This window comes from Psittacula echo, assembly GCF_963264785.1.
Source record: "Psittacula echo genome assembly, chromosome: 10".
Taxonomy (NCBI): Eukaryota; Metazoa; Chordata; class Aves; order Psittaciformes; family Psittacidae; genus Psittacula; species Psittacula echo.
In genome coordinates this window covers 21,046,153-21,068,213 of record NC_137741.1, presented here as the reverse complement: position 1 = coordinate 21,068,213, position 22,061 = coordinate 21,046,153, and the positions used below count along the sequence as shown (strand labels likewise).

At 41.7% G+C, this 22,061-nt stretch overlaps 2 protein-coding genes across 3 annotated transcripts in view; one reads left to right on the top strand and one right to left on the bottom strand.

Moving 5' to 3' along the window:
* Window positions 1-2,787, bottom strand: part of IQCH (IQ motif containing H) — a gene marked incomplete at both ends in the record, with an annotated part of 54,847 nt that extends 52,060 nt beyond the window's left edge. The window contains 5 exon segments of the mRNA XM_080626350.1: window positions 1,505-1,619; window positions 1,949-2,046; window positions 2,282-2,404; window positions 2,685-2,772; window positions 2,774-2,787. Of these exon segments, the coding sequence (XP_080482476.1) occupies window positions 1,505-1,619; window positions 1,949-2,046; window positions 2,282-2,404; window positions 2,685-2,772; window positions 2,774-2,787 (438 nt within the window).
* Window positions 2,788-2,881: 94 nt separating this feature from the next.
* On the top strand, window positions 2,882-20,917 carry AAGAB (alpha and gamma adaptin binding protein). 2 transcript variants are annotated; one of them, XM_080626244.1, is made up of 10 exons: window positions 2,882-2,984; window positions 8,775-8,965; window positions 9,347-9,443; window positions 9,971-10,060; window positions 12,335-12,418; window positions 16,861-16,943; window positions 17,367-17,460; window positions 18,276-18,380; window positions 18,871-18,920; window positions 19,443-20,917. In XM_080626244.1, exons 1-10 carry the CDS (start codon window positions 2,912-2,914, stop codon window positions 19,518-19,520), a joined length of 945 nt encoding a protein of 314 aa, XP_080482370.1. In that variant the 5' UTR covers window positions 2,882-2,911; the 3' UTR covers window positions 19,521-20,917. The 2 variants fall into 2 exon arrangements, 1 of the variants encoding a protein (XP_080482370.1); XR_013957738.1 differs by lacking the exons at window positions 18,871-18,920; window positions 19,443-20,917 and having other exon boundaries at window positions 16,861-17,456; window positions 18,276-18,309.
* Window positions 20,918-22,061: the final 1,144 nt, after the last annotated feature.

Sequence of the window (22,061 nt, the reverse complement as noted above, 5' to 3'; positions counted from 1 at the left end):
TCAAACCTTATTCTACTTCAGCACAAAAGCTATTTCAGAGTGGAAGGCATTTTTACCATTAGTAAGCCAATAAATCTGATTCACTATGTAATTCTGTTTTGCAGATGCACATGGTGCCTAGCTTCTAATAGAGTCAAATTCTTTTATGGATGGACTACATTATATTAATCTTTGAAGCCATCTGTATTATGGGTAAGTAAACCACTTTTCCTGTCTAGCTATTTGTTATTTGCATATTTTAGAGCCCTCTAGAAACATCTTTTCATTCATATCTTTAATTCTATCAGTGATGAGAGAATATTAACTTCTACTGTGTATTCAGAATGTCACAGGAAATATCAACTATTAGGAAAACCCCCACCCAAAAGCCAAAGCTGCACAAGCATCAGCTCAGCTGGCTTCAGTTCAGCATATTTAAGAAACTAAAACAAAAATTGAATTTCTACACTTACCAGTTAAAGGCAACAATGTCTTTTCAGGGGCTTTACAATTACTGCACAAGGGAAAAACATCTGTATGGTTCTCAGGCTTTATTAGAAGAAATCCAATTACAAGACAGAGTAAAGGGGGAAGGGGAAAGTGCCTCACAATTCCCCTCATGAGCTGGATTTGCAGTCTTATGTGGCTGCTGCTATGATTCACAAATACTCTGTGTGAGTAAATAATTTTAAGCCTATTCTGACACCTGTGGGCAAGCTATTTCCCATATGACAAGTCTTCTAGCAATGGATATGTGAAAATAGCATCTGTGCTTACTTGACTCCATCCTTTTTTTATCCTAACTACTATAAGCACAACTTATGCTCCATTTCTACTCTTGCACAGCATACTATGGACAATATTACAATATTACTATGTGAATTCTTAATTTCTCTCAGAACCCCTATGAGTTGAAACACTGATATCTTCAAGCCTATTTACCTGGAAATACCGTCTGCAAACTGAAAACTATTTATGTCATATAAAGGTGACTAACTTATACGTGAACAGGAGTCTTTCCCACAATTTTACCATATTGTTTATGCAAAAACAAGACAGAGAACCACTTTTAGTCTCAGATACCACAAACACTGATATCTGTGCTCATGCTATTCCAACATATAGTTCCATTTTATTTAAACACATTACTTGCAGAAGCCCAGTTAAGCATATGGTATTCGCGGGACTGGGACCTTAAAGCAGAACAAACATTGGTTTCATACTCTCAAGAATATACTTGGGAAGGGAAGGGGGAAATAAAGAACAGGGGGCTTGTGGACGCACCTAGGATGGTACCGAAGTCCTTCCTAACTTAGATTTTACCCAGCTGCAAGGCTGGGAGAAGGCTCCTATCTCTCAGCCTGCTCATTCTACTGAGAACCTTTTAACACTTTAGTCACAGATGGTATATTATCAGAAACTGAATCCATGAGGAATCAGAACATAACGTTATGGTAACCTACAAGACACCAGTCTACTCACTGAATGTGGTCTCTGCCAGAATAAGCACTGTGTTATTTCTGACCTGTGACCCTGGAGACGTGCGTAGTGCTGATTTGCTGTACACCTGCAGAGTCATGGGCCCAACCGGCACTCGTGGTACAATGAGCTGTTTCTGAGAAGCACCAGGATGAAGGCCCCTGATTTAGAAAGAAAAACAGTGAGGTTTTAAAAATTCCTTTAATTTCACTGTTAAACCCATACTGCTGCCACCCGGTTGAGCCCAACAGACTGTATTTAAATTAGCATTTAACAAATGAAAGATCACAGGACTTAACCAAAGGTTGCTGTAGCTACTTAGAAGTACATTTACTTCTGTATTGGTTTTAACTTAAAGCCAAACCAGCAAATGACCAGAACAACCTCATCTGGGCCAATACTCCCATTTGCTTTACAAGACTCTGAAACCCCAGTTTTTCTGTCCTGCTGCTTGCATTTGTCTCTGCAATAGACCAGATGTTTCACTTACCATTTAGGAGGCCCTTTTGAATGTACTTCTTCATTACCAGCAGAAGAAACAGTTAACACTTGTCTGTTCATAGCATTTAAATAATTTTCAGCATGTTTCTGTTAGAGGGAAAAAATAGTGTTTAGAGTATTACAAAGGTATGTGGGATATTAAATTTACTTAACTCAGTTAATTCTGCAGTCCAGGCCTTCACTTGACTGAAAAGATGATAGACTTTGTGCTTCTGTTGGACTAAGTCTGATTTTGGCTGATGGGCACATGATCAGTTAATTCTGATGACCCAAACAAAAGGAAATTGTCCTTCGTCTTCTGCATGTGCTCTATTTTACTTACTCTCAACCCAAGTTCAGTTCTTTCCGTCACTGTTTCGAGGTCACTGATATCCATGGTTTCTACATTGCCTTTCAAGTCAGTATTTTTCATCTTAACTTTAAACTTGCGAAGTTCTTCTTGCACCTAAAAAACAAGTTACGACAAAAATCATACCCATAACTAAAACCAACATTATGTAGCAGGGCTTAATCAAAATTCAGTATTTCCTAAATGCAAGAGAAAAAAAACCTGTGACTCCCTATACTTCTGTACTTAATACGAGAATAGAAAGGTGATAACCCGAGCCCTTATCCCGAGTTCACTGTCGCCTCACGCAGGGGCTGAGCCCTCCCGTCCCCTCAGCAGGGGGAGCGAGGTCCCGCGGGGGCTCTGCCGGGGCCGGAGCGGTGCTGCCCGGACCCACCTGCCCCAGGCCGGCTCCCGCCTCCCGCCGCGGCTCCGCGAACCTGGCCATGGCGGCCGCCGCCCTCGCCCTTAGCAACGGGACGCGCTCCGGACCGCACCATCCGCCGCGCCGCGGGGGGGGAACGCACGGGAGGCGAGGGCTGGGCCCACTCCTCCCCTCGTGCTATCCCCCCCCCGCCGCTGTGTGGTAGCGGCGGTGCCGGAAGGGGCGCGGCGGCGGGCGCCATGGCGGCGGCGGGGCCCTTCGCGCTGGTGACCAGCTGCGCCGCCGGCTTCGCGGCCGAGGAGCTCGTCAAACGTGAGTCGCCGCAGCCGCGGGGCCCCGGCCCGGCAGCCCCTCACTGCCAGCCCGCGCCATGAGGGGAGCCCCAAGGCCTGCTCTCCTCCCCTCACGCACCCTCCTCAGCGCGACCACCGGGCCTTGGGCCTGCAGTGTTTAACCCTGCCTTGAGGAGGGAGTCAGGGGCCTCCTTAATGCTTTAAGGAAATAAGCGATTCAAGAGAGGTGGTACAGAGCGCAGGTTGTGTCTTGTACCCTCTGTACCAAGCAGCAGGCAATAACGCCACAACGGAGGGAAAAAAGGAAACCCCGCATTCCACTGGCCCAGTTTCAGATGTGAATCAACAGTCTTGAGTTATACCTGGACTAGATAATTCGAGAATTGCCTTGAGGGTGAATAGTACTTTGTAGAACAACAAATGAAGGACAGGTTCACTAGACCATCAGGGTCATTCACCTGTCGAGCACAACAGTGAACTTGTTTCCCTGGGACTGGTCCGAGGCCCACATGGCCCCAAGAACAAGGGGGAGACCAGAGTGGCTCAATATAGGCAAGAGAAAAACAAGAGGTGGATAAATACCATCCCTTCGGTTTCATCTTTCAGTTTATGGAGTGAACAGACTGCATTGGACCTTAAGCATCATCCAGTGCTGAAAGTCTAAAGGTCTTTTGCTTTCATGCATTAGACTGTTACTATTCGTTGCCCCAGTGCAGAAGCATAAAGAAAGGGAAAGCTAAAACCCTTCCTTTCTGCAGTTATTAGAATTGTAGATTACATTTACTCCATATGAAATGCACAGAATTCATTCCAAAGTGGTTTTCTGGGCACCCAGTTTTCATTTTTATGGCCTGAAAAAGAGTAAGCCCTGAAGTAGAGGAAATTCTGGTGGAATTTTTAACAATTCTAAAATCAGGGGGATTCCAGGAAGAAGCTGTTTAAATGTTGCTGGTTTTGCCATTGCAGCTTGTTAGTACAGCCTTGCTTTTTAGGGAGCTGTCACAAGCGGTTTGATGTGCATCCTGATATGTGCAACTTATCAACACCCTGCCCCCTTCTCTGGATTTGTTCTCAGCTGTCTGAGTAAGATGTTACTTGGGACCTCTTAAAGCACAGGGCAGCCCCCAGGGACTGGCTTCTTTCATCTCATTAAACCACATTTTGAACCAAGAATAACAGCACCAGCTCTGTGGTCAAAGGCTGCTCTGTCACAGCAGCTGGGTTGATATTGAATTATTTAAGCATTCCATACCAAAGAATGTTACTATCAGTCATTGCTTATTTTTGAGGAAGGGATAAGTGGATTATAAGGTATTATTCAAGGTTCTTGTAGTTTTCCTTTGATTATTTTTCATTGTGAAATTAAATGAGTAAAAAAGGAAGGTGAGTAAAAAGCTTCATAGAAGAAAGTCTTAAAACTTAATTTCAGGGTTTTTTTAACTAGTACTCACTTTTAAATGTCTCTTCCACTGTTTTTCGGTACCAAAACGGGAGCCTTACAGGTAGTCTGTGTGTCCTCTGGTTGGCTTGTTTCACAAAAGACATTAAAACCTTCCTGAAAGAAACATGATGATTTACTAAAATAAATTCCATGAGAATTTAATTTTCTGCTTTAGATAACAAGTGAAATTAGATCAGCTCCAGAAGAATAAGCGGAACAAACATTGTGAAACATTCAAGGATATACTGATAAAGCCAAGGCAGCTCTGGCTGGCCTGGCTTATGGGGTTTGGTGGGTGGAAGCAAAATGCCGGTGCAGTTCTCAGAACTTGTGCTTTTACTGCATGAAAGTGTCACACCAGATTAAAGACATTATTTTGTAATGGTTTAGAGCTCAATGCTGAGATTGGACCGTTGTATCAGCACCTCTGAAGCAGTACACTGAGATACAATATATTTGGTTAAATATGCTATTAAATACTGTGTTGATAGTAGGGTCTGTAGAGCAGCTGGGGTTTGAGTCCGTACCAGAAACATGAAATGAAACTGGTATCATCACTGCTTTTGCCACTGTGGTGCTGAATTTCTCTGGTACGTGCTCTTTGTAGTAAAATCTGTCTTGTAAGTAGAAAGATGCTGCTTGGACCATTCACTGTCAGGAGGTGTATGAGAACTGATCTCTCCTGCTGCCTGCCAGAACTTTCCAAGCTAATTACAAGGCTTTTCCCAGTGTTCTCATCCTGTTAAGTGGGAAATCGCTTGAGGATAAGAATATTTGCTAGACATACTTTAATTCATTCACATTTCCATAGGATGCCCTGAATGCTTATTGGATGAGATATTGTGACAAAACAAAGCTATTTAAAATGCAGAAAACAGGACTGGCTTTTCTTTTAGATGTATTTATCCCAGATTAAAACAGAAAATTATGTAGTTTTTAATAATGCCGGCAAATAGATAAATACTGTCTGATGTGATTCCCTCTCCCCTCTTTTTTGACTGTTTAGGACTCCCCTTCTCCCCCACAGCGTATTTCTTGTGTCTCTTTACTCTGCGTGTAATTTGCAGGAGTATTTTTTATGGTGTATTCCACCAGGTGGCTCTCAAGGCCCAGAATGTGAGAACTACTTGGTGTACCTACCAAGGGGACTTAGAATCATTTACGGCTTTGTAAAAGACTGAATTATGTTCTTACAATATGTATTCAATCTGGAAAGCACAAGAAAGAGTGATCAATACCTTAATCCCTTTGGAAAACACCCCTTCAAACAGGAGTTGTAATGGTTCTGAAAAAGATATTACTATTAAACACACAATATGGTCAAAGCGCTTAAATGTCAGTTGGGTATTAGAGAACAGGGAACACTCCTGCAAGAGGCAAGAGATCAGCATCTGGGTCTTTGATTATTGTTCAACTCTCTTAAAGTGCTTTCTGGTCTCCAGTTTGCCTTTTTCAAAAGGATTTGCTGCCTTGCACTGGCAGAACACTGAGCCTCTGTATTACAAAAAGGGAATGGATGTTGGGTTTTACAGTTTTGCCGTGTCCTCTTCCTTGTCTTCTGAATTATTGTTGAATTTATCTTGTCTATATGGAAGATCATAAAGTTAAAAGTCAGCAAGTTTAAGTCAGTGAAATGATCCGACATGTAAATAACTGAAAGGAGTTTCCAAAAGAATTTTGTCCATGTTATTAGAAATTACTGCTGAGTGAGGATGGGACACAACCGAGGAGCTTTATGAAAAACCAAAGCTGGTGACTGACTGCCTGGAATGAGCCATACAACACCAGTCACTATCTGTTACTGGACTGAGCCATGCACTGATCTCTTGTGCCAGTTGCTGGTTTGTTCTTAAATGGTTTTCTGGTAGCAAATGGGCAAAGTGAGTCATGGACTGGGATAAACTGGAGGAAGAGAATTGTCCATTGATTGTCCAATTGTCCAAGAAATGTGGTGATCCTGGTATAGGTGGGTGTTAGTACAGGGGCTTTGGAGAGTGCACGGGTGAATAGTGCCCATGCCTGCGGCAGGTTATAACCAAGGCTGATACTGGATGCCTTAGAAACGGTATGTTTGGTCCCTGGCCTCAAGTAATTGATTGTAAATGAGGAAGCTTCTATTGCTCCAAAGCGCTTTTGTACACAAGTGTGGGACACAAATACAGGAATGTCTTAATTAGCATCAGCACTTATTGGTAAGACTATAAAGGTTATTTCAGTAAAGTAAGTGTCCAGCATTAGTAAGTGCAGTATTTGTTGGAGGACCTTGAACTCTAAATCATGTTTTTGAGTGACACTAAGCAATGTTCTTTTGTGGCATGAACTTTTCCATGCATGTTTTTAGTACTCTTTAATGGTGCTGCATTTGGAGGCTGTTTGCATTCCTGTCATCCAGACAAGCCACTTCTGCCCTATGAAAAGGCAAGCTAATTGAGGCAGCCCAGCAGGCCTGCCTACTGTTGTGGTCACAGAGTGACTCAGTTGGTTTTCCAGGCTCTTTGCATGGCAAACCACTGACACTTTCAATGGCTGAGGAGTTTAAAATTAAAAATGAGTAACTCCAACTCTGTTAGAGATAGGGTTGACAAGCCGCCTCCTTCTTGGCAGATTAATTTTATACAAATTTATTCTATATGCAAATAAAACTTGATAGGGTTTATTGTGATTAATATCCTCTAAAACAGATATGAAAGGGTTCACTCTGAATTTACTTCTTTTATATTAAAATACAGACTGTCCTGGAAAGAAATTTCTGGAATCTGGAGGTGGCAAATGTAATCCTTTAAACTAGCTCCAACACAGACTATATCCTTGACAACTCACTTCGAGTTGTAGTGTGTATTTCTTTTGTAGTCTCTGCTTGTTTACTCTAAAGGGCAAAACCTAATGGTTTAAGTGACTTTTTGTGGCAGAGAACTATTTACAAGATACCCAAACTACATTTAGTTTCCTGCCATGAGTAATCAGGCTGCTTTGCAGTTGTTTGTTACAGCCCTTCATGCAGGCTGAGGCATAGCAAGGCTGAAGTCTTTCAGAACGTTCCCTCAGCCCTTCGAAGTTAGTGTGCAACATCCATTTTGACTGGGAGAGAAATTCCACAGGGGATTGGCAAAATCTCTTTGGATGAATGATGGGTCATCAGAAGCACAATGGGATGAAAGACGACTGCTTAAAATACAGGAACCAGTGGCATGTAATAGGAAATGGGACATGTCCTCATTCTCCTGGCAGTACTTTGAGGCTGAAATTTGTCCCATGAACTCTTTTGTGAGGGGGAAAAATAATCACTTCCAAAGCAACTGTGAAAGTTCTTTCATATTGCCTTTTGAAAATTGTTCTGCAAGTTCTTTCCTTTTGTGTTCTTGCTAGGGTGGCTCACTTCACTGCAGTGACTTTTGAACAGACTTCCTTTCCTCACCCTCTTCTCCTCCCCACTTTGGCTTTCCAAGTCGTATTACTGGTTTTCTGGGTTTCAGAAATTTCTATGGCCTCCTTTATTGTTAGCTTGTTGTGGCACTGTTTGGGGAACAGCCTGTTCTAGCATCTCCAGGAACTGTTTCTCAGCACCTTCAAAATCTAACCTTTAAGATCTCTGAAACCCCCATATACTTAATTTCTGTTCTTTAACTCTTCTGATGCCCAAAGCAATTCTAGCTGACTCAGTTTTATACAACTGACCTGTGCTTTAAAGGGTCTGTAAGTTTGTCCAGCTTGAACAAGATATTCTGCCCTTTCCAGCAAGGTGTGGATGGGATCTTCTACCACAAACTGTAACTCACTTCCACCAGGTGGCTGTCATGCTGTGAGTGTGCCCTGTGAGGGTTGCTCCCAGCACACAAAGGACAGTGTTTAACATCACATTATCAAAGCACTGCCTTGGATTTTAATTGTCGAGCTCCTACATGGAATTTAATGGGAATTACAACTCAATTGTAGTAACTTGCTTTATTTTCTCATTAGTTACCTTCAGGTTTTGGTCACAGTCAAACAGTTATTCACATCTGAATGAACATGCAGGGTTTGTTTCTGCTGTAATAAAGTTTAGGTATTGCCTCCATACATCCTGTTTACAGGTAAAGGGTTTGAGGCTAACACATTAAAAGGCATTTCCAGGAAAAAGGTTTGTTTCTGAAGAGCTTCTGTACCACATTTTATTTTGAGAGCCAGAAAATAAACTCTTTTGAAAGGTAAATAATGAACTCTAGCACAGAGTAACAGATTGAGGTGGAATTTTTAAAGATCTTAAATATATACTGGTTTATTAGAGTAAGAAAAGATGGCTCTGTACTGGCATTTAACCAGCTTCTCTACACAAACTGTTTTCTTGATGCTGGTTTTAATCACCCATCTCATTCATTTCCTTTTATACAGGTATCACAGGAAAAGATGACATTACTGTGGGAGCAACTACAAGTGGAAGAGTGAAGTTTTACCCCTGGACAATAGATAATAAATATTACTCTGCAGATATTCACCTGTGTGTAGTACCAAACACGTTTCTTGTTACTGGAGATATTGCTGAATCAGTGCAAGCATTTGTTGTGTACTTCGACAGCACAATAGTAAGACTCTTCTACTTCATTATATTGCTTTACCTGTATGATATAGTTGCCTTATCACAGTGCTAACCTCAAATTACATTCTTTCATCTTGTGCCATCCATTCCTTTTAGGCTCTTGTACTTAATTGTCAGTAGATCAATGTTAAATTATTCCTGCTAACAAGTGAAGCTGTTTCCTTTCCTTTTACTATTATACTCCAGGTAGAAGGGAGGGGTTTGGGGATGCAACTATGCCAGTGAGTTAGGCAAATTTTCCCACCATCTCCAACTACTCCTAGCATATTTCCTTACTTCATTTTATTCTAATAATGATTGAAAACTAGTTATAAAATCTAAAGTATTTGAGTCTGTATTCCAAATAACTTTGATTTTTCTCCTTTAGAAATCTGGACTTGATAATGTCTCTGAATGGCTTACCTTGACAGAAGAGTGGTTACCGGAAGTCATGATCCTTGTTTGTAACAGAGTATCTGAAAATGGTATGAAACCCACAGAAGTTCCATATTAACCTTGCATAATGATTCATTTCCTAGTTAAATCAACACAATTGCTTCTCAGAATATCAGTGCAAGACTGAGCTCTAGATTTGATTGAGAAGAGTCAGGTTACTTTTATGACCAGGAATACAGGTTTGCTTTGGTTCTACATCAGTATATGCAACACAACAGCAAGCTGTAAGGTGCAGATATGTCCCTCTAACTGAATTCAGCTTCAAACCTGGAGTTAATAGTCTTCGTTCACTGTGGCACTTCACTTACACACCCCTTTGAGTACCCACTGCCAAGCCACTTGATTTTATGGCAATTGCAAAAAAACAATTCTGTTTGCTTTTTGGAATCAAATTCAAAATGAATGGAGGACCCACACTAGCTACCATACACTGTTTTCCCATACAATCCAGAATGAGCAAACAACTCTGGAAGATTAAAATGTAGCTGAACATTCAGCTACTGATATTAGTCTCAAATGTGTATCTTTACTATGCATTTTTGTTTCCCAACTTCAGGTGTTAACAGACAGAAAGCTCAAGAATGGTGCATCAAGCATGGCTTTGAACTGGTGGAACTTAGCCCTGAGGAACTGCCTGATGAAGATGGTAGGACTGCTACTTCTCTTTTAACTTTTACAATGAAAAAGCACACCAAAATATCTCCTGAACAATTGCAAGGGGCATAACTTTATTTATGTGCTACATGATTACGGCATGGAATGCTCCCAGTTGGTGAGGCTTAGCCTCAGCTAGAAAAGGTCAGGAGGAGGAGGAGGTTATTTCCTCCAAGAAATTCCATTTGTCTCCTCCCAAATACAGCTGCTGTTTATGTAGCACCTACATAAAAATAATATCTGCTCCTTTTTCTGGCACCAGTCCAAGGACTGTATTGATCATATTCCACTTTGGAAATAAATCTAAAAACAGGATCCAGGGCAGGAAAATTCTTTGCCTTTTTTAACAAAAACCAACAACTTTAAACTGTTATGCTTAAGAGAAGTAATTCTGATGGTGACATGACAGGCTGAAAAGGAGATTGTTAAAAACACTTCAGAAGAGCATATGCTGTTACACAGGAAATAAACCAGTTTCAGAATCACTGGCTGACCATACATTTATAACTTGAAAAAACTCATCCAAGTCACAAGTGTGATGTGTGATGTTCCACTCTTGAAAAGTGACTGTGTGCTTCCTGACAGCCTTATCAGCATCAACCCAATCTCCTCATTGCAGCGATACAAAGACAGTGTTTACATCTTACCTCTACAGAACCAGAATGAGATAAGTGACTCCATTTCCAGGCCTGAGTGGAATTAGTCACCAACATTTGCTCTATTTCAGGTTCACTAAGTATGTAGCTATCACCAGAAATAGCTTAGTCTGAAGTCCTAAGCTAGAACACAAGTCCTACCCCTTCCCCCACGTAAGGGCCTAGGTACAGACTGCATCCTGGATGGCCAAGAATGCTCCTTCTCTCCCCACCATGTCTTTAAAAGTTTGGGGATTTTGTTAGTCAAGTAGGGGGGGATGGAACACTTCTGATCTATAGAAACCAGAAACATCAGAAGAGGATACCCCTTACGCTAGTTTTCTTATGAAGTGCTTTAAAAGGAAGTACTAGTAACATTAAGTCATGTTAGTTTTCTATTGAGTAATTGTTATAAAGAACAAGCTATTTACCACTTACTGCAAGTAATAGGAAGAATAACAAGTCAGGATGGTAATCTTTGGAGTATTAAGATAAATATTCAGGGAAGAACATGTAATATGGTAGCTGGTGCATAGGAAGAAGAGTATTCCAGTGAGTAACATATTGACCCCATAAACACACTGTATGAATTATAGAAGATAGAATGGATGCAGTAAACATACTGGGCCGATACCTGTTTAAAAAGTCTGACATTTCTGGCAGCTCATCACAAATAAACCACAGGTCTTGCTTTGACTGTCAGGCAGTTGTTTGTGCAGTAAGGTTGAGACCTCTAAACTGAGACTCCTGATAATGACTCTAATACAGAACCCATAAGCAGTGTCAGAGGGTAAAACACTTGATCCAAGGGGTCAGAGACAGCTTTAAATTCATTTTTAAGGGCAGTTTCAACGATTGCACCTGTCCCTGAGTCATCCTTAGAGGAAGTTCATTTTTAAGCAATCACATTTTTGTATCCGAAGGGTTGGTTTGTTTTCTTCCCCTATTGCTTTGTGAGATCTTCACAAATATGGGAAGCTGACTAAACTGAGGAAATGGAAAACTGACTTTATACAAAGTGGTGTCAGAGCTATTCAGTAAATAAGTACAAGTCCTAATAATGCTTTCCTAAGTCTTTCCAGTTACTGTAATGCACAGGATTACTGGAACACTTGGAGTTAGATGTGGGTATGGCTTTACAATGATCATTTGTAACAAGCATTGCACCTTCTTTAGATAGTTAACCAAAGTTCTTTACTTTATAAATGAGGGAAAAGTAATTCTAGCATCTATTTTTATGCCATACAGCATTCTCAAAGATCTTGGGGTAAAAAAATGCCTTGCTTTTAACAGCAACTTAAAACTATCACTGTTAAATTTACTTACAGGTTACTGAACCATGTGGGCCTCATACTAAATATTTAACAAAACCCCACTGAGAATTAGATTTCTCTACAAAAGGCTGAGCTCACAGTTCATAACACATGGAAGTCCAGATCAAGAAGTGATGCATTAATTTAGATTTGTTTGGTCTCTCATGAAGCAAAGACAAGAAATCTGTGTTTCTTAACAGAAGTAGTGATTTATATTGACTGTGATAAGACAGGGATTCAGACGCACAGCTCCTTACTTTCAGACATGTAATGGGTTTTGGTCTAAGGAGTGCAATGTCTCTCTCTCTCTTGGTTTAGATGACTTTCCAGAGTCCACTGGAGTGAAAAGAATTGTACAAGCCTTGAATGCCAACGTGTGGTCCAACGTAGTCATGAAGAGTGGTATGTAATAGGTTCCTCTTACATCAGTTCTCGAGAACACAAGGCCTAGAGGCTTTACAATTTTGGGCAGGAGTTTAAACTGAGCAGTTACAGTACTGCTGCCACTGCATCAATACAAAGAGAATTACAGCACTCTTAAAGCTTTCACAGGGAATAACAGGGTTTTAGCTATTGCTTTCATTGTCCCTTGACACACAGAGAAATTTACAGGCAGTGGGTGAGATTTATTCCTATTTCAGCATCTGTTCATGTTCCCTTTGTACTTGAACTTGTTCTCTACCAATAACTTAAGTTAAATACTCACTAACTCAATGAAAACTAAAGCTTGTTCCTTCATGCTCTAGCAAGAAGTAGCAGGAAGTAGCTTGTCATTATCAGCCTGGCCTAAAAACTGATACATGGGTTAGTGGAGAAGTGTTACATTCCAAATAATAGTTTAACAAAATACTGTCTTGAAATAAGACTGAGATTGGCAAAGAAGTGATTTCAGATATCTATTGAAGGACGTATTAAGTGCATTGCAAGGACTGTATTCCCTACAGAAAATCCCACTCAAGTACATGGAAACCACAGAACATTCTGGAAACAGTGCAAAAACCAGCGCTTGTCCTTTCATTTCTTGTTTCACAAAGCCTCATCCCACCAGCAACCTTCCAGTGTCTGACTGCGCCCTGATGTACAGGTTCCCACTGTTGAGGCTTCTTCCTTCCTACATCTTTTAACTGTGTAATGGTTTTGAGTGCTGAGAGGCTTCTGTTAATTCTTTTAACTGCAGGATGGTTCCTGGGACTCACCAGAACTGGGATGAGAACTACTAAACCAAGAATCTTCTTTCATTTTCTTTCCTTTATGTAGCCTTTTGAGTGTTTCTCATACCTATCAGAATGAGGTTCAGGTGGGTTCTAACTTAAGGTACCCACTGTAAAACAATAAGTGACCATTTGAGATAGTGTGAAGTGTTCTCACTAGTGCTAAAACAGTTCCCTTAATGGCCTGTTTCCGGCATTTGACAGATGCCACATTTCACAAGAACAGAACTTACTCACATGTTCAATTCTTCGGGGGGAAATTCCTGTGCATCATTAGTTTGTCCTGTAAAAGTCAGACTCCTTGGAAATCCATGTTTTCTATCTCCGTAGTGCAGGAACCACACAGTATTGATGCATATTGCTCCAAACCCCTCAGGAAGGGAGCTATATTTGGAAGTTATTGCAGCCTAAATGTGCCTTCAAAGGAAAACTGTTGAGCTCATTTTACTTAAAATAAATCCTTTTACGACCTGTAACATATCTTTTGCTTTCAGCTTCCTCCTGATCCTGGAAACTGGCTGCCATGTAAATCACACTGCAGCTTTTCCTGCTGAATTACCTCTACCTGCTGGCCATTTAGAAACCATGGAGTCATACTTCATGTGAAGATCTTTCATAGAGCATAAATGTATTTGTGTAGCAGTAAATGCTTATAACACTGTTAAGTATAGCCATCCAAACAGCCAGTGTTACAGCACTGCCTTACTTCTGTTTGTATGAGAATTACGCTTACAGACAGAGCAGGAATGACTTTTTTCAAGTACAAGTGTTAAACCCATAGTAATTTAAGGTGTTTTACCTTAAACACTGAGAATTATTCTTAAGTTGGGAAGCAGATTTTTCACACAGCTATTAAGAAAAGTCTTGACCTTTTGATTTTCTTCTATAACCATTAAATACATTCATCTCTCACCAATTCCTAAAAATAGGTATTAAATATAATGTAGTTGAATCACAGGCATTTTCACATCAATTAATACCAAATAAACAAAGCAGTATTGTCTCTGGTAAAAGAAAACAAAGCACTTTTACCTGAGAGTCTCCAGAGGGCAACTCCCTTTTGGAGCTGTTATGAAGCTGATGGTTCTCCAGGCCTCAGAGCTCTTCAATCTGAGAATCAGGTGGTTTTCTTCCCCTTGTGCAGAAGAACACAAGCAGTTCTTCAGCTAACATCTTGCCCATGCAAAGGTAGTGCACTTCTGTTGCCCTTACCTGTCCCCCCAAGAGCAAAGCTCTCTGACCTTAGCAACAAGAAGAGAAACAACTTACTAGCCTCTGAAAGAGGGTTCTTGCTACTTTCCTGCTTAAATAGGTGCTTTAATGCTCCCAGCTGGAGCTAGTTACCTCAGGTGGGGCCAGGAACAAGCCTGGCTCTGTTTACAAAAAAATAGCCTGGTTTAGGGGGACTAAACTTCATTATTTAAACGAATTATGAATCTTGATATTTTCATTCCAATTTTATATGGAAATCAGGCTCACCACATGCTAACTAGAAACAGGTTACAGAGAAAGAGTAGATAAAGGCAGCAGAAAACATTCTGCCATGAAACAAGCATGTATGAATCTCAGAGCGGTGCTCACAGCACAGCATTCTAGAACTGTGTGACTACTAATGAACGATACCTGTGAACCTCTATGGACTCCATCATTTTGGAGCCACCAACTATTACAATAAATGGAGTGAGATAATTTTTGGCTTTGATGCTGTCAGAACACTGTGTAAGGCATCACCCACTTCCTGAATTGCACCCAGAAGTTGAAATAACTTTTACATCCAATAAAAAAGAGTTTTTAGGAAGGCTTTTGAGGGTGTGCCTGCAACCAAGTGTTGTGTCTGCCGCCTCCCTAGCCACGGGTCCAGAAACAAACAGCTGCTTTTCAGAGGTCCCTGCTGGAGATTCCAGTGCTTTCTAACTGGGCCAGTGTTCTGTAATTACACTGGCTAAGGTCTTGTGTATGTGGTGGTGATGGGGCCACTGTCCTGTACAGGCTGAACTCTAATCATAGATATAAAAGAGGTACATGATTAGATCACTTCATCCACCCCGCTGCCAATGTGGGAACGTTCTCTCTCAAGTACACTCTGGACTGCAATGTCCAATCTAGCTTAGATGATTCAGACATTGGCGAAATGTCCATCTTTAGTTTCCCAAAAAGACAGCTCTTTGCTCAGCCTGCTGAAACCTAGGGAAGCTGCTTTGGTTTGGGTTGAAGTCCCAGTCTTATCGCTCAGTTGCCTGTTAAGCTGGCTGTTGGACTTCATGGGCTTTCACGTATCTTGTAAGTGAACATTTTTAAGGCAATTCCTTCAGCTAGACTGATTCACTTCTTCCCAGACCTCTGGTGAGTGATCTGTTAAAGCAGTAAAGCCCTATAAAACAGAGCCAGTTGAAACAAATACCTGCTAGGGGCTGGAGGGAGAGGATTGGGACAGGACACGCATTAGCCTAAGTACACAGTGAAGATTATTAAACAGGAAATGAGGGCTTAGTAATTCTCTAATGGAGACATGTTTACATGTTTTCTAGAGAGCTGATGGCTTCAGTTACACATTCAGCTCTTCAAAATGAGATTTTGTATAAATGGCAAGTCAATTTGGACAGTGCCTGAGCATGACATCACCTCAGCATCTGAGGCTAGAGCTTAGTCATTAGGGGAATAATTCAGAACACATTTTTTTTTCAGAGAAAAAAAGTAATATTAATCTCTGTGCTGGCACAAGTCACTTTCCTGGCTGTTTGCAGTACAGTAACTTCATGGTGGTTCTTTTTGAGTTGACTAAAATACAGAGATTTTCAGAAAAACCTCCTCCATCCCTTGTGTAAGTGCAGTTATTCCCTACTTCAGTGCAAGGCCAGCTGGAAACATGGCTCAGGAAAAAAGCCCTCATCATATCATCTATTATTTTAAAATAAAGTTTTAAAAACGCTTTTTATTATTCTTTTATTTTAATTTTAAAATCCTGCCCTGAATCCATTAACTTAGATGATTGTTTAGTTTTATATTTGGATTCACTGGAGGGTTTTAGGTTGGATTTAAAACACCATTGAAATACACAGTGGGTGAGCAGATGCGGACACTTTGCAGTGTGAAAACACACTGGATTTGATGGTTGGGTCTTTCCACGAATTCTGAGTTAGATATTTAGATATTAAGAACTGCCTTTGCATTTACACTAGTGCAGAACCTGTTTTGACAACACGTGTATAAATAAGCAAAGGCACTTGTTGCATTTCCTGTATCTGACCACAAACCCAGCGCTGCTTCCCATGGACGGTGAAACCCGGTCCACTGAGCCTTAGCAAACAGCAAATGCTGCTTCTGTATCTTGAAAACTGCCTTGTTTGGAATCTGAGACATTTTCCAGACTAAATCCTAACAGAGCAGGGACTTCACATAACAAGAAAGAAGAGCTCACATCTCTTGTGCCTTACACATCTAGTCCCTGTAGGTAATACTGCACAGTAAATGTTAGTATAGTTTAAAAACAGAGAAAATACAATTTCAAGTGCACTGACACAGTTTCACAGGGTGCTGCGTGTCTTCCCTGAAATAGTCTCTATCCCATCTGGTCGGTTACTGTTTGTATTAACATTGCATTTTCCATCACACTAACTGCTGGTTTGTTTCCAGACAGGACCCAGGGCTTTGGTCTTCTCAGCACGTTAGCGGGTGCGAACCATAGCATAAGGTCAGAGGAGAGCCAAGATACAGAAGTAAACAGTAATTCCTATTTCTTGTTCTTTGCTCATACTGTTTCTCATGTTGCTTTTTCCTGTTGTCACATTTGGTGTGGTGGCGCCTTGCTTTTATTCCCTCCTTCCTCAAGGGATGCTTCACAGCCTGTTGTGCCTGTTGTTTGTCATTAATACCCAAGAGCAGTGTTTAGTGCAAACTGAACCCTATCACTTGAGTGTTACTTAACACCCAACAAACCTACCATAGCAAACCTTCATGTAGCACCTATTCACAGTGTTGCAAAAGTGGGTTTTCGTAGTACACGTGGTGTGGGTTCTGCAGTAAGCAGCAGTTTAAGATAAAGACTAAGTTTTTGAAGTCGAAACAGGAAGCACCTGATTTGCTGCTGATGTTTGCAGGTGCATTATTGGGTAGTCTAATACCTGTTTGTTTCCTGACAGCCCAACCCAGCAGCAGCAGAAAGGGAAGAATCCTGTTCAGACAACAGGGAAGATGGAGCTAGCACAAACAACCTACAGATGGACAGCATTGTAGGTAAGCTCTTCTTCTGCTTGGCAGATATACTGGAACAGGCACCCTGGCTGGGATGGTCCCAGAAAGCCACTGGCTTCTTCTCAGTGAAAAGTATGGGATAAACGTGCTTGCCCCAGTCAGTAGAGAATAATTACTGAGTTTGGGTGTTCTCCTTTATAAAAATGGGCCCAAGTTTGGACAGGACAGAGCCCCTGCAGCACTGGAAACATCAGATCTGATTTGATAACATTTCCTGATGCACATACTGTATACATTGTGTATATCTAGAAACATCCATGTAAAAATAAAGCTTCAAGCTTTAGGGTTGCAGAGAAAAATCATTACAGTTTGCCCCCACAGGAAGTGAACGATTGAAGCACGCTCTGCTTGGGTCAGCCCTAAGAGGTTCAAGTGTTTTGAGCTACAGGTCCCTAAATAATTGCAGGAGATGGGACTTTCTTACACATTTTATGTGGAGACATTCTAAAGGATGAGTGTTGTTAGTTGTGGTCTAAGCACAGTCTCATTACTCTTTAATTTACTCCATGGCTGCTCCTAGACAGATCATTTTATAATAAGCAAGAAACCTTAAATATTGGATGAACTCAAAAACACTCTTGCAACATAATGTATCAAAATTAATTACCACTGTAATGATGCTGTGAGTTGTCTGTATGAACAGTCAGTAAATTAAATGGTTCTTTCGCTCCTATGGGGCTGGAATTTGCAAATGGGCTTTGCAGATGTTAAAATATTGAGTGCATCAGAAAGGCTTTGATACCTGCTGAGAAAACGGAATAACTTACCTTGAAGCAACCTGCATGCATTTATTTCAGACCCTGTGTTAGACACGGACATTCAAGAGCTGGCCAGCCTGACCACCAGGGAGGGTGACCTGGAGAACTTTGAAAGGCTGTTTTCAAAGCTAAAAGAAATGAAAGGTAATGTGCCACGTTCTGAGCTGTGTCACCTATTCCAGTCACTCACAGGCATGAGAGCCAGTGTGGGAGCTGGGGAGACTCCTGTGCAAATTCCTGTTCTCCTGTCTGAGGTTGTTTAATCGTTTCATTATCTGCCCTTTGCTTGATAGTGAAAGAAGCGGCTATTGCTCAGCTGACTGCTGTCACACTGATTTTGTTCAGCATGAACTAATGCTACAGTTTCCTGTAAACAGACCTATAACAAGACTCATTTTTAAGCTCTATAACTGTCTGCCAATCTCACAGTTCAAAGCAACAAATGTTAGAGGTGAAATCCAGTGCACTCAGAAGCATCAGCTTTCTGGTGACTGGGAACTGCGATTGTTCTTACTAAATCAGATTAGTTTTTTATGATCTTTGATTTTTAGTTTTCCCCCAAACCCAGCTGCAAGAGGCATCTCTGCCTGCTCACTCCTGAGGGTGACTGCCTAAATTCTGTTCTTTTCCACAGATAAAGCTGCAACGTTGCCTCATGAGCAGAGGAAACTACACGCAGAAAAGGTGAGGGTTTGAAATTGGTGATGAATCTGTTAAAACTGGGGTTTTCCTTTCTAAGCCAGAATTACTGCTGTTGTAGAGTTCCTGTATTCAGAGTAGTAAGAACAAAGCACACAGTCCCGGGGAAGACTGTTTCCTGTCTCTCAAGAACTGAATAACAAATGGCGGATTCTGAAACACTGGAAGAGGCTTTCCTCTGTCAGAATGTCTGCAATGAGGCCCTGCAACCACCAAGGGTGTAAGCAGCTTCCAGTGAAGTCAATGGAAAAGCCTGGAGCTCAAGGAAAATGTAATATGCCTTAATTAGCACAGGGCTGGTATCAGATGTGCCTCCAAGAACTGCAAATTATTACCTCTGTTTTGCTGACATTTCTTCACTTCAGAGAGGATTAGCATTGTGCTTAGAACTGTGGTTGCTACATTCAGCTGCTGCTCAGCTTCTATTTTCTGGATGGTAAATGCAGAATCTTCAGTCACTTCAGGGGAATTTCTCCCCCTTTCCCATCTTTTTTTTGTCATTTTTAGGTGGCCAAAGCGTTCTGGATGGCAATTGGAGGAGACAGAGATGAAATTGAAGGTCTCTCCTCAGATGAAGAAAACTGAGTTCTGTAGCTGTAAGCACCAGAGCAGCCCTCAAGGAGGGATCTTTTGCTGCCATGAGTGTTCATTGTGAAAGCCTCACTTAATTTGAGTTGTCTTCTTTGGTTTAAGGACTCCCTGCATCACTGTAGTAAGTTACACATTCCACCACACCTAATGGTTACAGTGGTTTTGTCTGACTGTTCATTTATGCTCTCAGAGAGAATCCTGGAAGACAGCACAAGCACTGAGAGGAAATAATAATCTGTTTACATTTCCCAAATTAACATTTTTATTGTTTCCTCTTTTGAGTTTAAATAAACAGATTTACTGCCGATTCTCTCTCTACATATGGCTGCTGGTGGTGAAGTGAGTACTTAATTCTGAGCCCAACATTTTAGATGTAGGCCTGTTTGATGTTTTTATGTGGCTTTATAGCTGACTTACTAGTTAAAACAAACCAGATTTATATGAGCCATGAAGAGAAAGTTGCTGAATTGTGCCCTGTTGTGGGCTGCCATGCCAAGGCTGCAGGGTTAATCCTGCTGAGTGCCAAAGCCATGAAAAATGGCCCACAGGCTTTGAATTGTGTTTGTGGCTGCAAGTAGATGGTCCTTCCCAGGAAATCAGGTGTTGTGCCACACTCCTGGGGTTCCCATTAGAAACTTAATTTGGGATTAAATGCCAGACAGGTTGCTGCTGCTGTTCCAGGGGTGAAGTTCCCTGCCCAAACCCTCTGCAATTCTTGGCCTGCAAGGCCTAACAGAATGCACAGTCCTGCTGGTGAATTGTCCTGAATACCTAAAGAGCAAAGCTGTGATTTCAAAACCCCCACCCTGTGACCTGATGCATTTATTACAGACTTATGCTCTCGTATGTTGGTTAGAAAGCAGCAGAGTACAAGTCTCACCTGGCTGCTTCCTGGTAGCAGGGCTCAGAAAAGATTCCTTTGTCTTCAGACTGGACATATCAGAATCCCAGACTGGTTTGGGTTGGAAGGGACCTTAAAGCTCATCCAGTTCCAACCCCCTGAGAGGGATGGGGCAGCCACAGCTTCTCTGGGCACCCTGTGCCAGCGCCTCAGCACCCTCACAGGGAAGAGCTTCTGCCTAAGAGCTCATCTCAGTCTCCCCTCTGGCAGGTTAAAGCCATTCCCCTTGGCCTGTCCCTACAGGCCCTTGTCCAAAGCCCTTCTCCAGATTCCTCGTAAACCCCTTTAGATGCTGTCATCTGTTGATGACAGTTCTTGACAACAATATTGTCATCTCCTGCACTGGCACACAGCCACAGACTGACTGGAGAGTATAAACATGCGAGGGACGTGGAAGACAAGAAGGAAGGCATTAGGCTGGTGGGGGAAGGAAAGAAGAAAGGTAAATCCCATCCTCTCTCCTTTCCTTCAGCCCTTCTCTGGTGCTTGCCTGGCCTGCCCTATGAAATGATGTGTATTTCCCCCAAGAGCATTTCCTTATCAGTCTGAAAATGCCACATTAAGGAATCTTATTCAGGAATTCTGAAATTAAGTTTTCCAATGTCTTGTTTTCTTGTCAATAAACCGGGTGATCTCAAGACAGTGGCTCTCCAGAAGTTATTTGACAGCTTTACATTTTGAAAGCACTTTCACAGTGGTTCTTGACATTCATTGCCTCTTCCTTTAAGATTAAGCAGCTCTACAATAACAGGCTGCTTTGGAATGTTGTAAATCATTCCCTGGGAAAACACTGCAGCGTTTTCAACTCTACGAAATAGATCTGAAGCCTTGTTTAGTGCTTTGGAAAGCATTTCTCATGCAAAGACTGAGCAGTGTCTCCACTACAGCAAAGTACTTATTGTTAAGAAGAAATAGTCCTTTTACAGGGAAACACACAGAGACATTCAAGGGAATACACCTCTCAGGGCCACCTCTTCCAAAACAGGATGATAGAGAACAGCTCCGGGCCTTGCCATGAATCTTAACCCCAACACAGAGCTGTAACAAAGGACTGAAGGGGGTTCCTTCCCAGTAGAGAATGGTTTTCCATGGGTGTTTCTTGATAGCCGAAGACTTGTTTTTCTCTTCCTAAACACTTGTTGTGCCATAGTAATAAACAGCAAAAACACAGAGGAAATTGTTAGGTCATTATAAATACAATAAATAAAGAGTGAAATTCAACTGACCAACTCCAAGCATGCCACTGGTTGCTGTGAACTTTCAGCTCTGAAGACTACAGAAATGCTCTGTTCAAATGAATTATTAAAAGGAGAATATGGTGCTTGCATACAGTAACAGTGATGTGTTTCTCAGCCAGCCATGGATTGCTGTGATCAGGTTACAGACTTGTGGGTCCTGAGCACTCACAGTGAGCAGGTTTCCATCTGGAGCCCCAACGCTCCCCGGTTCCAGGGTAACCAAGGGCTGGGAGGGAATTCCAGTCCTGGTCTGGCCTTTCAGCTTTAGGTACAGCTCCGGTGAAGGAGGAGGATGACAGCTGCGAGACTCCCCTGCCCGTACAGACCAAGGCTTGTGACCCAGGTTCTGCCTGAACTGAAGCCTCCATGCAGCATGGATTCACTCTTGGGTTTTGG

Excerpts from the sequence above, each read along its gene's own strand:
- AAGAB (XM_080626244.1), top strand. The coding sequence starts at position 2,912 with ATGGCGGCGGCGGGGCCCTTCGCGCTGGTGACCAGCTGCGCCGCCGGC. Across the intron at positions 2,985-8,774 it reads GGCCGAGGAGCTCGTCAAAC|GTATCACAGGAAAAGATGAC; the intron begins GTGAGTCGCCGC and ends CCTTTTATACAG. Across the intron at positions 18,921-19,442 it reads GGAAACTACACGCAGAAAAG|GTGGCCAAAGCGTTCTGGAT; the intron begins GTGAGGGTTTGA and ends TGTCATTTTTAG.